The sequence below is a fragment of the Rhinolophus ferrumequinum genome, chromosome 12, assembly GCF_004115265.2.
Source record: "Rhinolophus ferrumequinum isolate MPI-CBG mRhiFer1 chromosome 12, mRhiFer1_v1.p, whole genome shotgun sequence".
NCBI classification, from domain to species: Eukaryota; Metazoa; Chordata; class Mammalia; order Chiroptera; family Rhinolophidae; genus Rhinolophus; species Rhinolophus ferrumequinum.
The window spans coordinates 32144680-32162652 of NC_046295.1; the positions used below are offsets into that span (position 1 = coordinate 32144680).

General features: G+C 39.4%; 1 protein-coding gene across 5 annotated transcripts in view; it reads left to right on the top strand.

Annotated features, from left to right (window-relative positions):
• GLIS3 (GLIS family zinc finger 3) overlaps positions 1-17973 on the top strand; it is a 425390-nt gene that overhangs the window by 137087 nt on the left and 270330 nt on the right. For 3 of the 5 annotated variants that reach the window (XM_033123979.1, XM_033123982.1, XM_033123981.1), the window contains 2 exons: positions 2519-2726; positions 9951-11061. In XM_033123979.1, coding sequence (XP_032979870.1) covers positions 2519-2726; positions 9951-11061 — 1319 coding nt within the window. The remainder of the gene's footprint in view (positions 1-2518; positions 2727-9950; positions 11062-17973) is intronic. The other 2 variants (XM_033123984.1, XM_033123983.1) reach the window with 1 other exon arrangement.

Here is a 17973-nt window from a genome sequence, read left to right on the forward strand (position 1 = left end):
GGGTGCTGAGAAAGCAGAGATTCCTCAAACAAGACCTTACCTTTAGAGAGCAGGAAAGTATAAAAGAGGAGGTGATGGCAGGAATGGAAGCATTTCAGTTCCCCGAAGGTTTTGAGGCAGATATGTTATGAGAGGCCATGGGGGAATGAAAAGAAGAATTGGTCATATCTTCCCAGCTGGCAGTGGGGGAGGAGAAGTGAGAGAGGAGGCGACCTTTGAATTGAGACCTTGAAAATGCAGAGGTGCTGACTAGGTAGACAAGTTAAGAGAAGGGCGTTGCAGGCAGAGAAGAGTATGAGTAAGACAAGGGTGAACAAAAATTTCAGCCATCCTCTTGGTATTTGTCCATTATAAGATGCACAGATTTTCACATCAGAACATCTCTGAAGTCTCAATACCATGCACTAGTTTAATTAACTGTTGATGTTTTTATTGATACATAAAGTAACGATATGCCTTACAACATATGACGTCTTAGATTTGATGAAAGAATGTATTAAAATTCTTTGCCACCAAGTCATATTTTTGGGGTGTGCTGTTCCAGCTGCTCATATGTCTTTGTTGTAGTGATAGATATTAACACTTTTTTACGGAGGAGGAACGAGGCATGACATGACTAAGTTGCTTAGAAGAGTATATGACACTGAATTTGACAAAATACCTGACATCTGATGTTGCTTTTAATAGTAGTGGCTGGTAGGGATGGGACCTGGGGAGAGGATTTGAATGTCTTGTATACTGGACTAGGCTATGAACCATCACATTACCTTTCTTCTAGGTTAAAAAGGGGATTTGAAAAGCAAATGGCATGTAGCTTGCTGGAATTAATAAAGATCCTAAGTTTGTGATCCTTTCATAAAAATGTACCCACTATTCTTGATGATGAGATGAAATCCTGATGGTACAGTGTTGTATGAGTTGTGAACACAGACTATCTATAACTGACCTTTCAAAGCACAAAAAGATGCATCATATATAAGCTGCCGTGGCAGAGGTAGAGGGAATGTTCTGGTTTGTGTGTATCTCAAAAAAAAAAAAAAAAAAAATCAGAGAAATTGCCATTAATGATCTTGGACAGTATACAAGGAACAAACGAACCATCCAACACCTAAACTTAAGCACCCAAGTGCCATGGTAATACATTCTAGTGGAATCTGTTTCTGCTTTGTCAATAAGTCCCTTTGTGGCCTTGGGCAAGTCAATTACCACTTGGATTTTCGTTTTCCAGAGGCTGGACCAGAGCTGGCAGGCTTTCTGCCAGCTAGAGATACTAGGACTCTCCCAGCATTTTTGAGATTTGGTTTTATTGATGACAGCATAGTGATTGCTCTCTAAGTTCTTGTTGATCCTTCAGTTTTCTGAGCCCTTGGAAGAGAATGTTACAAAAGATGACATTTTTTTAGCTATTGATTTAAGTTTTGGGAAAAAAAAAAGAGGAAATTATGCCCCCTACAGCTAAGGAAAGTTACAGTGGTGCTTTTCCATCTACTTTGATCCCACATATATCAGTGAGAAAGATGGGGAATTTGGTGAGAAAAATTTAGAGCCCAATTTGTTAAAAACTGAGATCATATTTATTTTCGTTGTTTGAAATGGGAACAGAGTGTACAGTCACTGAGACTTGACCAGGTAGTTTGCAAAAAAAAAAAAAAAAATTGGAAAAAGTACATCCATGTAAAAAGAATGTCTAGAATGATTCAACCGTTGTTATTATTTTTTGTAAGTGAGTCATGGCAGAGTTTGCCTTTCTCCTCTTTGCTTTCCACTTTTCCCTAACAACAAGGATTCTTGTGGATTTCTTTTTTTTTTTTTTCTTTCCCTTTTGGGTATGTACCAAGTTTTACTACATTTGAAGATTGTTACTAATGAAATAAAAAAATCTATGTCTAATTTGGTTACTATGCTGCTTTTATGAATATAATGAGTGTTTTGTTTATGGCTCTCTCATCCTGATGTTTTTTAAATTGGGTATATGTCCAATGACAATGTATTGGGATGAAGAGGAGAAATTAAGATTGGAGAGACACAGACTCTAACCTTTTAAAGAGCCCTTTTGGAAGGCCAGAATTGGAATGAAGTAAACCAGTTAAACAAGTTTTCTTTTTGTTTCCCCCCCAACAGTGTCAACTTTCCTTGCTGGGTGATTCAAGATATTAGCTATTCTAGAAAAAACTTGGTTTGATATAAGTAATCCCATCTACTTGCCACCTTAACCCTTTAGGTAAGGAGATGGTAAAATATGATTCTTAATATAACTTGGCACTTCCACATAAAAGGAACAAAATATAAGCACATTTTGTGTAAGTGGTGTTGTAGATGGGTTTCTATTGTAGCATTATGGCTTTTTTCATTAGAATTAGAGGAAGCTTTTTGGTATCACCAATACTAAAAAAAAAAAAAAGAAAAAGAGCCATGGACTGTCTCTAAAGATGGGTCCTGATAAAAGTGTGCACATGTGTGTTTTTACTGATTTCTGATGTAAGGGACATGAAAGCTAACCTGATTCATTTGTTTTTAGGGGCTCTTGGCTTTGGGCCTCAGTGCAAGTCCATTGGAAAAGGCAGCTGCAACAATCTAGTGGTCACCAGCAGCCCCATGATGGTTCAGCGACTGGGACCCATTTCACCTCCAGCAAGCCAGGTTTCTACAGCATGCCACCAGTTCAGTCCTAGCTTACAGAGGGCAATGAATGCAGCCAACCTGAATATACCTCCTTCAGATACCAGGTCTCAAGTTACTTTTTTTTCCCCTTCTTATGGTATAATCACACCCCATGAGTGTTTTCCCTTCCTTTCCTGAGCACGCACACACACACACACACACACTCACACTCTCACACTCTCTCAAGCCACTCTTTCAATTTGAGTTTTGTAAGGGAATGTATATAAAAACTTAAGTATGTGCCATCTCATCTTAATTGGGAGGAATGGTTAGTACCTGCTGTCTTGTGGTATGAAGGAAATTAATGCCCAGCTGGAGATTTGGGGGCCTCCGTGACTAAAGCTCAGCATGTAAATGTATCCATTCCTGGGGAAGCAAGTCATGTGTCACGGCCTAGAAAACTGAGATGTCCCAGGTGCGTCAGTCTTACCTGCTCATTTTTCATTTTCCGGCTGCTTTACAACTGTTTTGTCTTTCCATTTTCCGCCCTACCCACCTGTCTCCCTGACTATATCTATTAAGTGCCTACTGTCTGCATGATATAATGGTTGAAGTTTAGGGAGGTGGCAGAAAAAAAAATAAAGACAGAAAACATGCATTTCAAGACTTTATGTCTCTGGGAAGACATACTTTCATGTATGAGTTACATAACATTTTAACACAGTATCTAATTAGGTGCTGGAATAAGGAGGTCCAATAAATGCCACTTATCTCTCCATGGGAGAGAACTGACTAGGAAAGGGAAAACACCCCCTCCGACAAATATTTCTCTCAGGACTGATATTATAGGGAACAGAAAACCAAAGTACTCTGCAGTGTATAAGGTCTATTTCTATGTTTGAAATGAATGATTTCATCTTGTAGAAGTTGCATTCTTGGAGAAACACAATCTAAAGTTTTTGCCTTAGTCTTGGCTCTGCTGTAACTGTGCAAAGGAAATGGACTTGACCTCTGCTTCCTTTTCTTGGGGGGAGCTTGGAAGGGGGTGACTGGAATCCACTGAGATGCCCTGCAGTTCTGAGATCCTGTTTCTTCCTCCTCCTTTTCCTTCTGTCCCTCTTTCCCCCTCTCATATCTCCGCACTGTCCTCCTAGCTGCTGTGTGAGTCTGTGAAATCATAGTTCCTGGATCATTTTTTTATGCCAGTTTTTTCATGATACGGAAACTTGTTTTTCACCTGAGCTTTTTTTGTCCTGGGAAGTTGCCGCTGTCATTTCCCCATTGATGATTATGCCTTGAGGGATTCCTCCGACTTGCTGAGTGTTGCATGTAAAATTAACTGTACTCCTGGGGGAGGTGTCTTGGGAAGCCTTCAGCTTCCTGTCGGTGGCAAGTCCAGCCCATGCCTTGAAGGCAGAGTCAGAATTAATGGAGAAAGTGATGGTAGGCAGGGCTTTGGCTGCTCCAGCCATGTACCTAATGCAGTTCCTTTCAGGGATTGACCAGAGCAGGGTCATTATCTAGGTGTCTTCTGGCATATTTGAGTCCTTAGCATAATTTTATGTCCTTAAAAGACAACATCTTAAAGATGCACTGACATATGTTTTTGACTATGTATTGTGTGAATCCTCCTATTGAAATCATTCCTTTGCAGGATGGGCAAAGAAACCGGAGTCAGGAAGTGGCTTGGTGAAGTATGGGACTTTTAGCAATTTGGAAAGGTCACATGTATTTGTGATCCTGGGTTTGTGTGTTCTCTCAGAGGAGACAAAGGATAGGAAGCAACAGTTTAACTTGAAGGCATTTACTGTCTAGGGATAAAGATGGAGAGAATCAGCTTTGTGTTTTATTCATGGGGGTGGTGATGCAGGGGGGTGGGAGGAGGGAGCATGAACTCCTCAGTCTGAATGACGGCCACCCTGCAGAAAGCTGTAAAATTTATTGTTTCTGCCTGATAATCTATGTAATTCTTACTCATTGTGGAAAATATGGAAAAGCACAAGGCAGTCATCCTGAATCCTACCACCCACAGGCAACCATGGGTGGGATTTTGATGTACATTCTTCTAGTTATATGTACATCCTTCTAGTATATGATGTATATACATACATCAAAGCATAGGTTTTCCTTTGTACCAAATTGGTCTAATAATCTACATAGTGTTATAATTACCTTTTTTTAGTTAATAGAAACTCTTTGTAATGAAAGCATCATATAATAGCTCCTACCCAAGATTCCATTTTATTTTAAAAGCATATAAATATAACTTTAATTTTTTTTATTGGCCTTTTATGACTGGGCATTTAGTTTCCCTTTGTTTTGGTATTATAGGTAATACTTTATTGAATAATCTGATAAATATTTTGAGCCATATCTCTGGTTATTAGAACAAATTCTTAGAAGTGAAATTTGCTGAGTTAAAAGAAATGTACAGTTTTGAGGCTTTTCATATATATTCTCAGATTTGCACTGTAGAAAAGGCTTACCCACTTACAAACTCAGTAACAGTCTTAGAGTTTCTGTTTTCCCATGTCTTATCAAGTACAAATTATTATTTTTATTACTTCTGCCAATATACTGTACAAGATGTTATTTTATCTTAATTTGCATCTCTTAATTATTGATAACATTGAGTAGTTTTATAGATTTACTGACTGTATTTCTTCTTTTAACCTTTCAGTAATTTTTTTTCTGGAGTGCTCATCTTGGAAAAAGCACTCTTCCTTAGCTTTGTTGGGTTCTGTTTAATTTAACAGGGTGAATCATGCCCTAATGCTGTATATTTGCCTTTATTAATTTCCCAACCATTTCTGACTAGCCCTACTGAATGAGAAATACAAACTATACCTGAACCATCCTGAAAATCCAGGAGCCATTCTTGACTTAGGTCTTGTAAATACTCTGTAATACAGGGACCATTGTATTAGGTTGGTGCAAAAGTAATTGCACCAACCTAATATATATTTTCCCTAAAGTGACAAAGCTGAAGTGCTGATATGATAACCTCATACAGTGGCTTCATATACAAATGTACATTTTTATGATTGAATATTCATAAACTACATGCAAGTGTTATCCCTGTGTCACAGATGACAGACCTAAGGCACAGAAAGCCGAAATGCTTTTCCTAGTGTCACTTAGCTTGTCAGTTACAAAGTTTAACCATCAGTTGAATGTCATTCCAGATCCAAAAGGCACCACATTTTTCTCTCCTAAACCAGAAATTATTGAGGAGATTTCTGGGAATGGAATTTCTTACGGTTTTCTTTTGGGTTGGAGCGTGTCCACAAAGCTCAGAGGAGGCCAAGGGGACGGAGAATGGACTCCGGGCTCTCTGCAAATTCTAACATTTTATAAAGCCAGCCAGTGTTCAGAGGCAATGCTGATTCTTCCAGAAGATTTGTCCAGGCACATAGACAAGAACTTCCATATAGACTAGGGTATACGTATACATATCCATGTATGTGTATATACCTATGTACTAAGGGTGCCAAAAAATACATACACATTTTAAGAGATGTTCTCTATGTATTACTTTTCAAAGTTGAATTGAATTACGGTAGCAATGTGTAGTATGACGTTCGCTGAAAAGATGGTGTTAATCAAATGAATGGTAGAATCACCATGCGACAGGCAAGATAGTCAAAGAAAATGGCGGAGGCATGGTGTCTTTCAAGGAGCGCAAGGCCATTTGGAAATGGTACTTGACTTTTGAGAATGTTGTGGAAGTACGACGACAATGGAGGCATGCGTAAGCAACAGGACCTCCAACACGCCTAACAATTGCACACATTCGTGATAAGTTTGAGATGCATGGTGCTGTGTGTGATGTGCACAAGGGAAGATCCGGGAGGCCTCGTACAGCAACAAGTCCTGCTGCTTCTGCTGTGGTATTGGAACAGTTTACACACTTGCCACAGACGTTTACCACTTTGACCACCTCTTCTAATTGTAGAAGTCAAACATGACTTGTATTCATCTTTTGTTATCGGTATATATTGAGTATTAAAATTTTAATACAGTTTTTTTCCTTTCTTAAAATGTGTATAATACATTTTTTTGGCACCCTCTGTATATATATAATTATTTCTCTCTCTCTCTCTCGAGCGTCAGTTTGAGGACTTCCATATGATCTGTAAGTTGGTATTTCTTTTGAGCTTGGCATTGAACCAAGCAATTCAGCTTGTTTATCACTCCTCTTCTGGCCCCATGAGGGTTACTGAACTCTTGCTTCACTAGCTACCCTAACCTGTTTCACTGATAATTTCTGAGTTTTTCATGTTGGTTTTCTTTTGTTTGAGCTATATCTCTTTCCTTTCACATATAGCTCCAAATTAACCAGTCACCAAAAAGAATATCCTCAGGATCAGATGAACATATGGAAATAGAGATTGCTCTCAGTATGGTGATAGAACACAGCTCTGTCACTGGCGTATGTAGAAGCAGGGATTACAGGAGAGAGTCCTTTGGAACATTTCAGTTGTTCAACATACTGTTGCAGAAAGAGAACAGAAAATGTGGGTTCCAATTGTAGCTTGTATGACTTTAAGCCTGTTATACCAGGTCCTTTAATCCAGCAGAGCATTATGGACTACATACATATAGGATATGATGTAGGGAAAACAACAGAGGGTGTATGTGATCCAGCTAGGTGACTGCCTATAAGGAATTTGGTCCTTTAATCCAGTCTATTTACCTCACAGGCTGTATCAAATGAAATAATGTATAGAGAAAATGCTCTGTGAACTATAAATGATGATTGTTATCCTTATATTCATTATTTATTCACCCTTTTCATCAAGAGCTTTTGAAAACTTATATATCTAACACTCTGGTGGGTAGTGGAGGAGATAAAAATGATCCCTTCTGTTGATGGCCTTTGGATTTTATTGAGAAAGATCATTTTATTCAGGAAGTTAGCTAAATTTAAGGCCTGGTATAGACAGTATATAACTTCTTTGGAAAGAAGACTCTTATTGAAAGCTAGTGTGTTTGGGGGAGGTTTCATGGATTAAAACTTTGAGAAATTAAAAGATCTGGGTAATTGCACAAGAGGGATGAGAGCTACTAGGCAAAGGCCATTTGTTCAAAGTTTTGTTCTTATTTCACGTTTGAAATAGAAAAGAGAGTTCTCTGTGTGTATTATTGCCTTAGTGAATAAAATATAGTAGAATATCGACTTTGCTTTTGAAAAATATATATAACTGTCTTAGAAAACTGAGAAGTCTAAGGAGTTAAAGAACATGCCTACATGGCGTTATGTTCAGATTTAAAATGAGCCATGGTTAGGTATAATTGAGAAAAATAAGAAACATTTCTCAACAATGGAGTAAATAACCACGTCTCACTATAGGCTGCTCTCAAACCAAGTAATATAATTACATATACAAAGTACATGCAGGTGGATAAAATGCTTTCCGCCTGCTATATACCTGGTTTATAAATCTGAAATGCTTCAGTGTGACAATGACCAGGCAGATGTTGTGTTTGAGAATGTTCTGTAAACTTTCTCAATCTCAGGGTAAAAAGCACAGTCAGTTATCTTTGCTTCCTATATGACACAACTATTGATTTGGGTAGGATCAGAAAGTAATTCCTGGATCTCCTTGGGGTAGGGACCAAAAGGCCCTGACATCCAATCACCAGGAACCTTCAGCTGAGCTCTGCAGGGAGAGCTGCATGCTGCAGGTGTGCTGGGAAAATAATTGAAAGTGTCCACGGGGAATTAAAAAAAAACAGATGGTTCAGAAACCAGTTTGGAGCTTGCAAAAGGACTTCAGCCCAAATATAAGGATGTAGACCAAGTTTAAAAAGCCTGTGTCAAGGGCAGTTGGACATAAATTCCTGCTGTTTGTCATCGGTAAACATTACTTCACTGGATAGAAACATCACATCGATAATGGTGTTATCTATCACCTTATACTGTGCATTTCGGAGCTGAAAAATTTTCTGGCTAATGTCTCATGCTTGTAGGGAACAGTGTTTCTGACTTCCATTTTGTAAAAAGAAGTAAAAGTAACAGATGGGATGAGAATGCTTCTCTTTTCCTTCAATTTCTTTGCAACAGGTTGCTATTTAACAGCTAGAAGTAGTAAATGGGAAGACATTTACTTTTGGGAAGACATTTGTTTTGGGAAGACAGACATTTTATATAATATTTTATATAATATTTTGTTTTCATTAATTTTTTTTTGGTCAGAAAAAATACCTCTGTAGAAAGCCAAAACAGGTACATATAAATAAGCCAGGTTTTTCTGATATACTCCGTGTCTTTGTTGAGAAATACAGTGAGTTATGTCTAGCCTTTGTGACAACTTTTTCATCCAAGGGACATAGTTTTTCTCTTCAGTGATATTTAAGGCAATGATATCATAGTAAAGCAAAATGAATTTTAAAGTGGCCAGACTACATTACAAACCATTTTGATACACAGGTAAATATTGTAATATGTGAGGCATGTTTTGAAAAGGGTAAGAACAGGACAGGAATTGTTGTAAAGTGAACTACTGAAAACTAATGATCTACTCTTGGCCCAAAGCTGCTCTGATTTAAGGACAAGAGCTTATGGAAAACCCAAAACTAGTGAGTGTGATTAAACCCTACACAGCCCATATGCATAATTCTAAATATGACTGGATTTCAGGTTGTTACTCATTTATATATTATAGCTATGTTTCATATTTTTTCATTTCCTGGGATTATTTGAAACTGTAATTGTAATTAGGTACTGATTGCATTGCTATCTTTTAAAAAAAAAAAGATCCTTTAAAATCCCTTAATATCAGTGAAACTAAATTGTGAAAGTATTATTAGGTCTTCAGGATGACCCTTTGACTTTGAGGATTTACTTTTTTTTGAATCATGCACGGGTTTATGTTTCACCTCACCAAATTGATTTTACTCAAAGGCTGAGATTGTGTTTAGACTTGTATTCCCTGCAATGCCTATCTGCACACAGTAGGTGCTTAATAAATATTTGCTTATTTGGTTTGCCATGACACGCATAAATAATTATTCCTAGGTCACTAAATTTTCTCCCTACATTACATTTTTAAAAAATAAAGCAAGGACTATTATCATTAAAGTATTAAGATTATTTATGACAATAGATCTTTTGTTTTATTATTCCAGTGAGCATTTGCCTTTATTGTTCTTGGTAAAATGTTATTTACCTGGAATTAAAAGCCTTAGTGTTATCTTAGCCAAAGAATGTGTGTTTAGCAGAGAATGTAATTAGGGGAAATACTTAAGAGATTGTCAGTGCAATGTTCTTTTAGCTCTTAAGCAATCCATATCCTGCTAAAATGTTTGTCTTTTTTTTTTTCCTTCCCTGTTGGCTGCTGTTCCAGGTCCCTTATTTCGCGTGAGTCTTTGGCGTCCACGACTTTGAGTCTGACAGAAAGTCAGTCGGCTTTGAGTGTGAAGCAAGAGTGGTCTCACGGCTACAGGGCTCTCCCATCGCTCTCCTCCAACCACAGCTCTCAGAATGGCATTGATCTAGGGGATCTGCTTAGCCTTCCTCCTGGGACAGCCATGTCCAGCAATAGTGTCTCTAACTCATTGCCATCCTACCTTTTCAGCATGGAAAATAGCCACTCTCCTTACCCTAGTCCCCGACACTCTTCGGCCAGATCCCACTCGGCCCGCTCCAAGAAGAGAGCGCTGTCCTTGTCCCCGCTGTCCGATGGCATTGGGATAGACTTCAATACCATCATCCGCACCTCTCCCACATCCTTGGTCGCCTACATCAATGGGTCGAGGGCTTCCCCGGCCAACATGTCCCCACAGCCCGAGGTCTATGGGCATTTCCTGGGAGTGCGCGGTAGCTGCATTCCGCAGCCGTGTCCGGGGCCCAGCAGCCAGATGGGTGTGCGGGTGGCCAGTGGTGGCTTGGCGCTCCCGGCCTACGGCGAGGACAGCTCCCTGGAGTACGAGCGCATGCAGCAGCTGGAGCACGGCGGCCTCCAGCCCGGCATGGTGAACAACATGGTGGTGCAGCACGGCCAGCCAGGCCCGGACGGCCAGCCGGCCGGCCTGCTGAAGACCGAGCGCCTGGATGATTTCTCCAGCGGCGCCCTCGACATGACCCCTGCGCCGCCTCTGCCACCACCACCCCAAGGCCCCCCACCGCCCTACCATGCCCACCTGCACCTGCACCACCAAGAGCTCGTCCCCCATGCCCAGACGCTGGCCCTGCCCCAGGCCACCCTGGAGGAAGATGGGGAGATGGACGATGTCGGGGGCAAGCACTGCTGTCGCTGGATCGACTGCAGCGCCTTATATGACCAGCAGGAGGAACTTGTGCGGCACATCGAGAAGGTTCACATAGACCAGCGCAAAGGGGAAGACTTCACGTGCTTCTGGGCCGGGTGTCCTCGAAGGTACAAGCCATTCAATGCCCGCTATAAACTGCTCATTCATATGAGAGTCCACTCCGGAGAGAAGCCCAACAAGTGTACGGTGAGTTTTCCAAAGCCCACGGGGGCCTATTGAAAGTGCACCTGTCTTTTCTAAACTAGGTCCGCAAATCAGGGGATATTTTCTTCGTTTATGGATTTTGGATGTGTGGGGGACCAGGTATGCATGAGATTTGACTCCTCTTCAGTCTGAGGAAGGGGAAGATTTCTTTAATTATTAGCTGCTGGGGTAGCTCTCCACTTCTTGATTCTTTTCTGCAAATGTACAGGATTCATCACTTCAGGGGAGGTAGACCTGCCAGTGTCCAAAATCTCAGAAAACATGTCTGCCAGGTATCAACTCTAAGTTGCTGAAATGTGCAGGGCAGAGGAATACACACTGCACCCCCAGTGAGCTTTATGTCTTTTCCAAAGCAAATATTTAGTGATTTTTTCTGTCTCTCTAATAACTGGGCTAGTATTGGGGTTGGGGGAGGGGTGGTTCTGATATTTGGAAAGGAACTCACACTTAGCAGCTTGGCTAGTTACCATGCTGCTGCATGCACCTTCACGCCTGCACACTGCACACTCCAGGGTTGGGAGACTAGTTAATGATTTATAGGCAGCAAAACAACACCCAGGGGATACACAGGAGCAGAATCTCACAGGATCTCACCATATTTTAAGGAGAGAGAATTTTGTGGAAAGGTACAGGAGAAAGAACCGAGAGGGAAATGTGCCTTTTGTGTTGAAGGAAAGGGCTATGGTGTCTCTTTCTCCCCCGCCATCCCCCTTTCACAACGTTGATCCTGGACCTATCTCTGTTTCTTGGCAAAATTGACTGTTTTTTAATAATATGACTCTTAAATGATTTCACAGTCTTTTCACACCTAACAGAAACCCGCAGGGTTTACAAGCAGGACATCACCCTTGGGATCACAGGGCAACTTTGCACAATCTCAGACAGCTCACTTAACTCTCGGAAAAAGAAGAACATGCGTTTCAGATTAGCTTAGATGGACAGGATTAATTTTTTTTGGGTTAAAATCTGAGAATGGTAGGTACTCCCTGGATATTGAATATGCTACAGGTCACTAAATGTGTGAAACATATAAATCATTTTGAAAAGGAACTTATTTAAAGGGTGGTCCCCCAGACAGAGTTCATTCTTCCTATAGAATGTTTTAAAGAATCCAGACCACATGTTTGTTTGTTTGTAGATTGGCCAAGTTGTCTGATTCATGTAAAAGCAAACCAAACGGATGATAGCTGTAATGCAAGTGTTAGAGGCACGTTTTCACCATCCAGTAGGTATTTTTGAAAGAGTTTTAAGAATTTCTGGAGGAATGAAATTGCATTTCTTGTCGTTACATTGTGCCCCATGTTGTGATTTTTCTTAAGGAAAACCTGAAGCTGATACATTGTGAGAATGCCAGGTTATATGAGTGAAAAGAATAATGACATTCCAGGAGGCAAAACCTTACTCTGTCAGTAGGGTTCTGCATTAAAAATGCCAGAAAGAGACAAGCAATTGAAGGCAATTCCATTTACTTTGTTTGGAACACACCGGCCTATTGCAGGCAGGAAAGACATTCAGTCTCTGAACGAAAACAGTCCAACCTTTTAGTTATGACTAATCCTGGCCGAAAATAGTTTGCTGGATTTGGCTTTACTGAAAAAAAAAAAACAAAAAAAAAACAAAAAAAAAACAACCCATAAAAGCTCGAATTATCCAAAAAAATATTTTTTGCATTGCAAAATTAATTTTTGTGCAATAGGATTTCCCTACTTTCTCACTGTTCTTAGATTTTGCAAAGGCATAGAGCAAGTTGACTTTTGCTAAAGTACATGATGACTATTTAAAAATAAAAATACTTCAGTGAAGGAGTAACCTGAGAGGTGAATGTTTGCAGGCCTCCTCTGCAGAGCTTTCCATTGTATTGTTCAAGATGGGTAAAGGAGGTGATTTCTCTTCTCCCCTAGTCTGTCCACTCCCTGCTTCTAAATGAAATCTTTGCAAAATTCAGATTGCTAGATTTAATTCCATATCAAATTTAGAACCACAGAGCATTTACTTGCACACGTTATAGTGCAAGTGTATTTATACGAAACAAGGTTTCTTAGGAGCTGACTAATGCTGCAGTTCTAGTCTTGAAGTATATATTTTTAGCAGGAAGACATCCATTTTCATATAACACATACATATCATGAGCATTATGTCTTTTGAAAACTGTTTTGTGGTTACATGTCATTTGCTTGATTTGTAGGGCTATAGCTAACGGGCAACAGAAAATTTTACTGTGAAGGTTTAGCAGTCTTCTGAAGCGATAGTTCATGGATAGAAGACAGTGTGCTTACCGTGAATGCACATCTGAAAAAGATTCCTTTTTCTGCCTTTTGCAAAACCAACCTTTCCACTCTTGGAACCCAGACATTAAGAACTGTTAAAACTGAAATGTGTCATCTCCTACTGCTTTGAAATCTGATGGTAGTTGATTCAAAGCTCACGATCTTGCCAAGTACAATGACCACATTCCTGTTTTGGAGACATGAAGTGATCTTCGGGTTTTTGTGGCTGTGTCACATGCTGCAGAGGCTAGGAGCTCTGTTTAAATTATAAGACCCAATCCACTTTGGTTTTACGTAAGCTTCACTGCTATTCATTTTCTGTGGACCCTAGTTCGTGTTAGTCATCATTTTCACTCACTTCGCTATTTGACCCAAGAAAGATGTGATGACCCCATTGTGTTTGGTGTCCATGACTACGAGCAGCGCTATGAGCTTCTAGAAGCCATGGTAAGAGAAGGGTGTGTGAAAGGGCTCCTCAGGGACAGCATGTGTGCAGTAAGAGGTTACCACGGCTGTCCTCCCTTGGCACCAAGTTTCATTTCATGCATGGGAGAAAACATTCTCAGAATCTCTGACTCGAACTCCTCGGCCTTACCCAGAACTCTGGGATTCAGATCATTCACGATTTTAGGTGGCCGAACTGGGGAGGATTGTTCATTTATTATTTGGTTAACTTACTGGAAGAAGAGAGTGGTTTCTCCTCTCTTTCCCACCCAAACGATTCCACCCCTCTGTTGATCTCATACTTATTGCTTCTGTGAAAAGCCAAACCAGCTGCTCTCTGTCCAGGCTTGAACTGGAACACAGACATACTCCCAGCCAGTGGCAAAGGCCTTGGGAAGTAAAGGCTTCGTCAGGCAGACAGGCAGACCTCAGTTAACTCAGAAACAAATATGGCAATATTATATTGAAAATATCTGAGTATATTTACTGCGATCTACTGATTTCAGAGTGCCAAAGCATTCTACTTAGACCTTCCTGAGCTTAGACAAACCCCAACATTGATGAATCTCAGAATCAATAGAACTTTTGAGCATTTCCGGGTATAATTGTACTGAATTCTATTATGTTTTGCTGAGATGGTAAGGTTTCAAATTCCCAAGTCAGAACAATCATGGAGTCTCTGAATTTCTTTTCCCAACGCCTGTTTCATGTTCCTAAAAGGCAACATAAAATGTAATCCCAAACTATAGATGTATGCTAACCATCTCTAACAGTAGCCATAGTAATGGTTCTACCAGAGCTCATGCTGAGAATGTTTTTACTGTAGGTCTTTTTTTTTTTTTAATTAAATTTATTGGAGTGACAATGGTTAGTAAAATTATATAGGTTTCAAGTGTACAATGCTGTAATACATCATCTATATATCACATTGTGTGCTCACCACCCAGAGTCAGTTCTCCTTCCATCACCATATATTTGACCCCCTTCACCTTCTTCTATCACCCCTGCCTCCCCCGTCACCCTCTGGTAACCACTGAACTGTTGTCTGTGTCTATGAGTTTTTGTTTCTTTGTCTTGTTCCTTTCTTATACCCCACATACGAGAGAAGTCATATGGTTCTTGACTTTTTCTGTCTGACTTATGTTGCTTAGCATTTGCTGTTAAGTTGAAGAGTGTGCATTGCCTGGATAGCGTTCCCAGGAAGGTGTGTTCTGAGTGAGCTCAAGCATGCTCAGTCTGCCAGTACCTCTCATGAGAAAGCCTATCTGATTGGAGCAGTGAGCAGAGGTACAGGGCTCTGTTGCCAGGCTCAGAAACCCTGATGGCTTGCCTTGATGCACAATAGAAAGCAGTTGTGCTGGGAGGTTAGGGAGTGTTAATAAGGGAATTAGGGAGAATGTGGGTCGCCACTTAAATTTTGCTTATTTTCCCTGGATGAATTTTATCCAATAGCAAAAAGGAATTTTGCAAAACTTTTACCCACCCACAGATTTTCACGAAAATGTCACTGACCAAAGACAGCTTTGAATTTTGTATGAATTGACTCATTTCTCCACAGGCATTTTGCCTGGCAAAATCCAGAGTATTTGCTTTGGCTGGAATACTGGGCAGTTTGCTTTTTAAGTAACATTGGATTATGAGTACAAGAAAATAAATACAGACCTAGGGCCATGTCCCCATTCCTCTTTAATGGCCTGATTTATGGGTTCATGGGCCAGCATTAGCCATGAAAGACGTTTCTTGAGGAAAAGTAAAATCAGTATAAACTGTGGAAGAAAGTTTTTTTCCACATCCTTTATTTTATTATTTTGATAAGATTTGGCATTGATGTGGTGACCACAATTACAGGACCAGAAGAGACGTTAGGAAAATACCATCTAAGCATAATCACTATTAGTTACCACTCCACAACCTTCATATTGGCAGCAATTAATAAGTTCTTATAATGTCAAGTATTGATGAGGGTATGCAGAATGGGGAATGCTTTAATATTGCTGGTGAGAATAAATTGTTGTAACCACTTTGGAAAAATTTTGGTAATACCTAGTAAAGATGAAGATGAGCACGTCCAACAAAACCAGGTCTACGTGTCTACACTCCACAGAAACTCTTAAATAGGGTGGCAGGGACACCCACAGAAAGGTATTTATTGCACCTCTGCTTTTAAAACATGTAAATAACTGAAGTTAGATAGGTAAATCAAAAAACTGTAATTTATTCCTAATGATATAATATAAAGGAGTTTAAAATTAATGAATTAGGTATAAATTTCTATATCTGTAGATACATATATATGTACCAGTGTAGATAAATCTCACAACAATGTTAAATGAAAAAATTAAATGCAAAAGGATATATACAGTGTAATACAATTTATGTACCTTTAAACACACACTAAGCAGTATTATATAGTTGTTGTAAGTACATAATTACTTGCTTAAACAATAAAATTGTGTGACCAGGATAATCAGTAACTGTAGGGCAATGAATACTTCTAAAGAGGAAAGAAACAGGAAGAAATGGGATGTGGGAATTTTACTTTATCTTTTTTTTTTTCCCAAAGCATTAGGGAACTAAAACAAATACGGCAAAATATTAATTTCTTTTTAGCTTGGTGATGGTGACATACGAGTGTGTAACATAGTATCTTCTCGTATATTTTCTATGTTTTGCTGACTGTGTTGAAATAGTTCATAACTGTAAGTATATATTTTTGTTAAAAATATAAGAAAATATATAACATTCCAATTCCCTTTCACACATAGAATTTTTTCAGACAAGGAGAACGTCTAGAGAAATTAAGTGATTTTTCTAAGACTAGTAAATTGGCTATTGCCTGCTTCGCACCCCCAAAGGGGTGGTTCTTGGCTGACATTGGAATCCCCTGAAGAGCTTTATAAGGTATCCATACGTGGACCCCCTCCCCAGAGTCTGTGATGTCATTGGTTTGGGGTGCAGCTTCCCAGCTAATTCTAATGTGCAGCCAAGGGTGTGAACCAGTGCTCTAAAAGCTTCAACCTATGTCCTGACATTGAACTCTAGATAAATGAAAGCCTACCCTGTCATTTCAGTTAAGGTGTAGGGAGGCAGGGTTTAGGAGCGAGTACATCTGCATTATCATCAATGCCCTGACAATGATTAGGGTAATTTCATGTTCCCTTGTAATAAAATTCAGAGACAAGAGATAAGCAGATAATAGAGCAAACCTGGTTGTGGCACAAGGCTTTCAGCTGAGTGTCCATTTCATATTCAGAGTACTCTTTCTCTACAATTAACAGTCCGTTAAAGGTTGGGATGAGACTATGTTGAGCAATGTATGTCATTACTACCTCCTTGCCTCCCTGAGTTAAAGGTGAAACTGACAAATCTGTCACATAGTTCATTTCTAAAGGTGAGATAAAGTGTTCTCCCTTCCAAATACAGTGCAGCCTTTCTGCTTTTAATATAAAGTGATTTTCAAAACATTTTTGCTACTATGGATATTTTGAAGAATTAGGAAGTTACCAAATTACTGAATTTTCCATTTTATCAAATCTTCCTTATGTGATTAAATAAATAAAATTATCATTAATACCCTCTTTGTCTCTTGAGGCTGAAACACCACTAGTGAAACATCTGGTAAAGATCAGAGAGAGTGTAGCTTCCAAATCATATCCCACAAGGCATCAGTCTGTCAAATATTTAATGCAAACTCAATAATTTAAAAAAATACAACTAAATTGCAAGATTTTTCCCGCAATGATTTTACATAAGAAAGAGATGCTGGCATATTTATTTGTGTATATACATGTTCAACATACTGTAGACATCCATATGTCACCATAAATTACAAACTTCTTAGTATAGGTAAAAACAAAACCACAGAAATTCTCATCAGAAGGGGCATTAACCATGGTGTATAAGGCGTCTGTCAAATCGGATTTCACATCCCAAAACACAGTTTAGAAACCTTCCATTTGGTAGTGGTTTAATTTCATTTTCCTTTAGAAGGTATTTAATCCACATTACCTGGGGAGCTAGCCTTTCATGAACTTTGTTCTGAAAATAAATTTGTAGCAGATTTGGGCAGACGTTTCAAAGCAAATCGTGGGTTGTGTTTCTTTGCCCTGGGATTCTAGGATTAATGAAAAACAATAGATAATGAGAAAAACCCTAAGAGGTTAAATATTTGAGGCTTTATCCT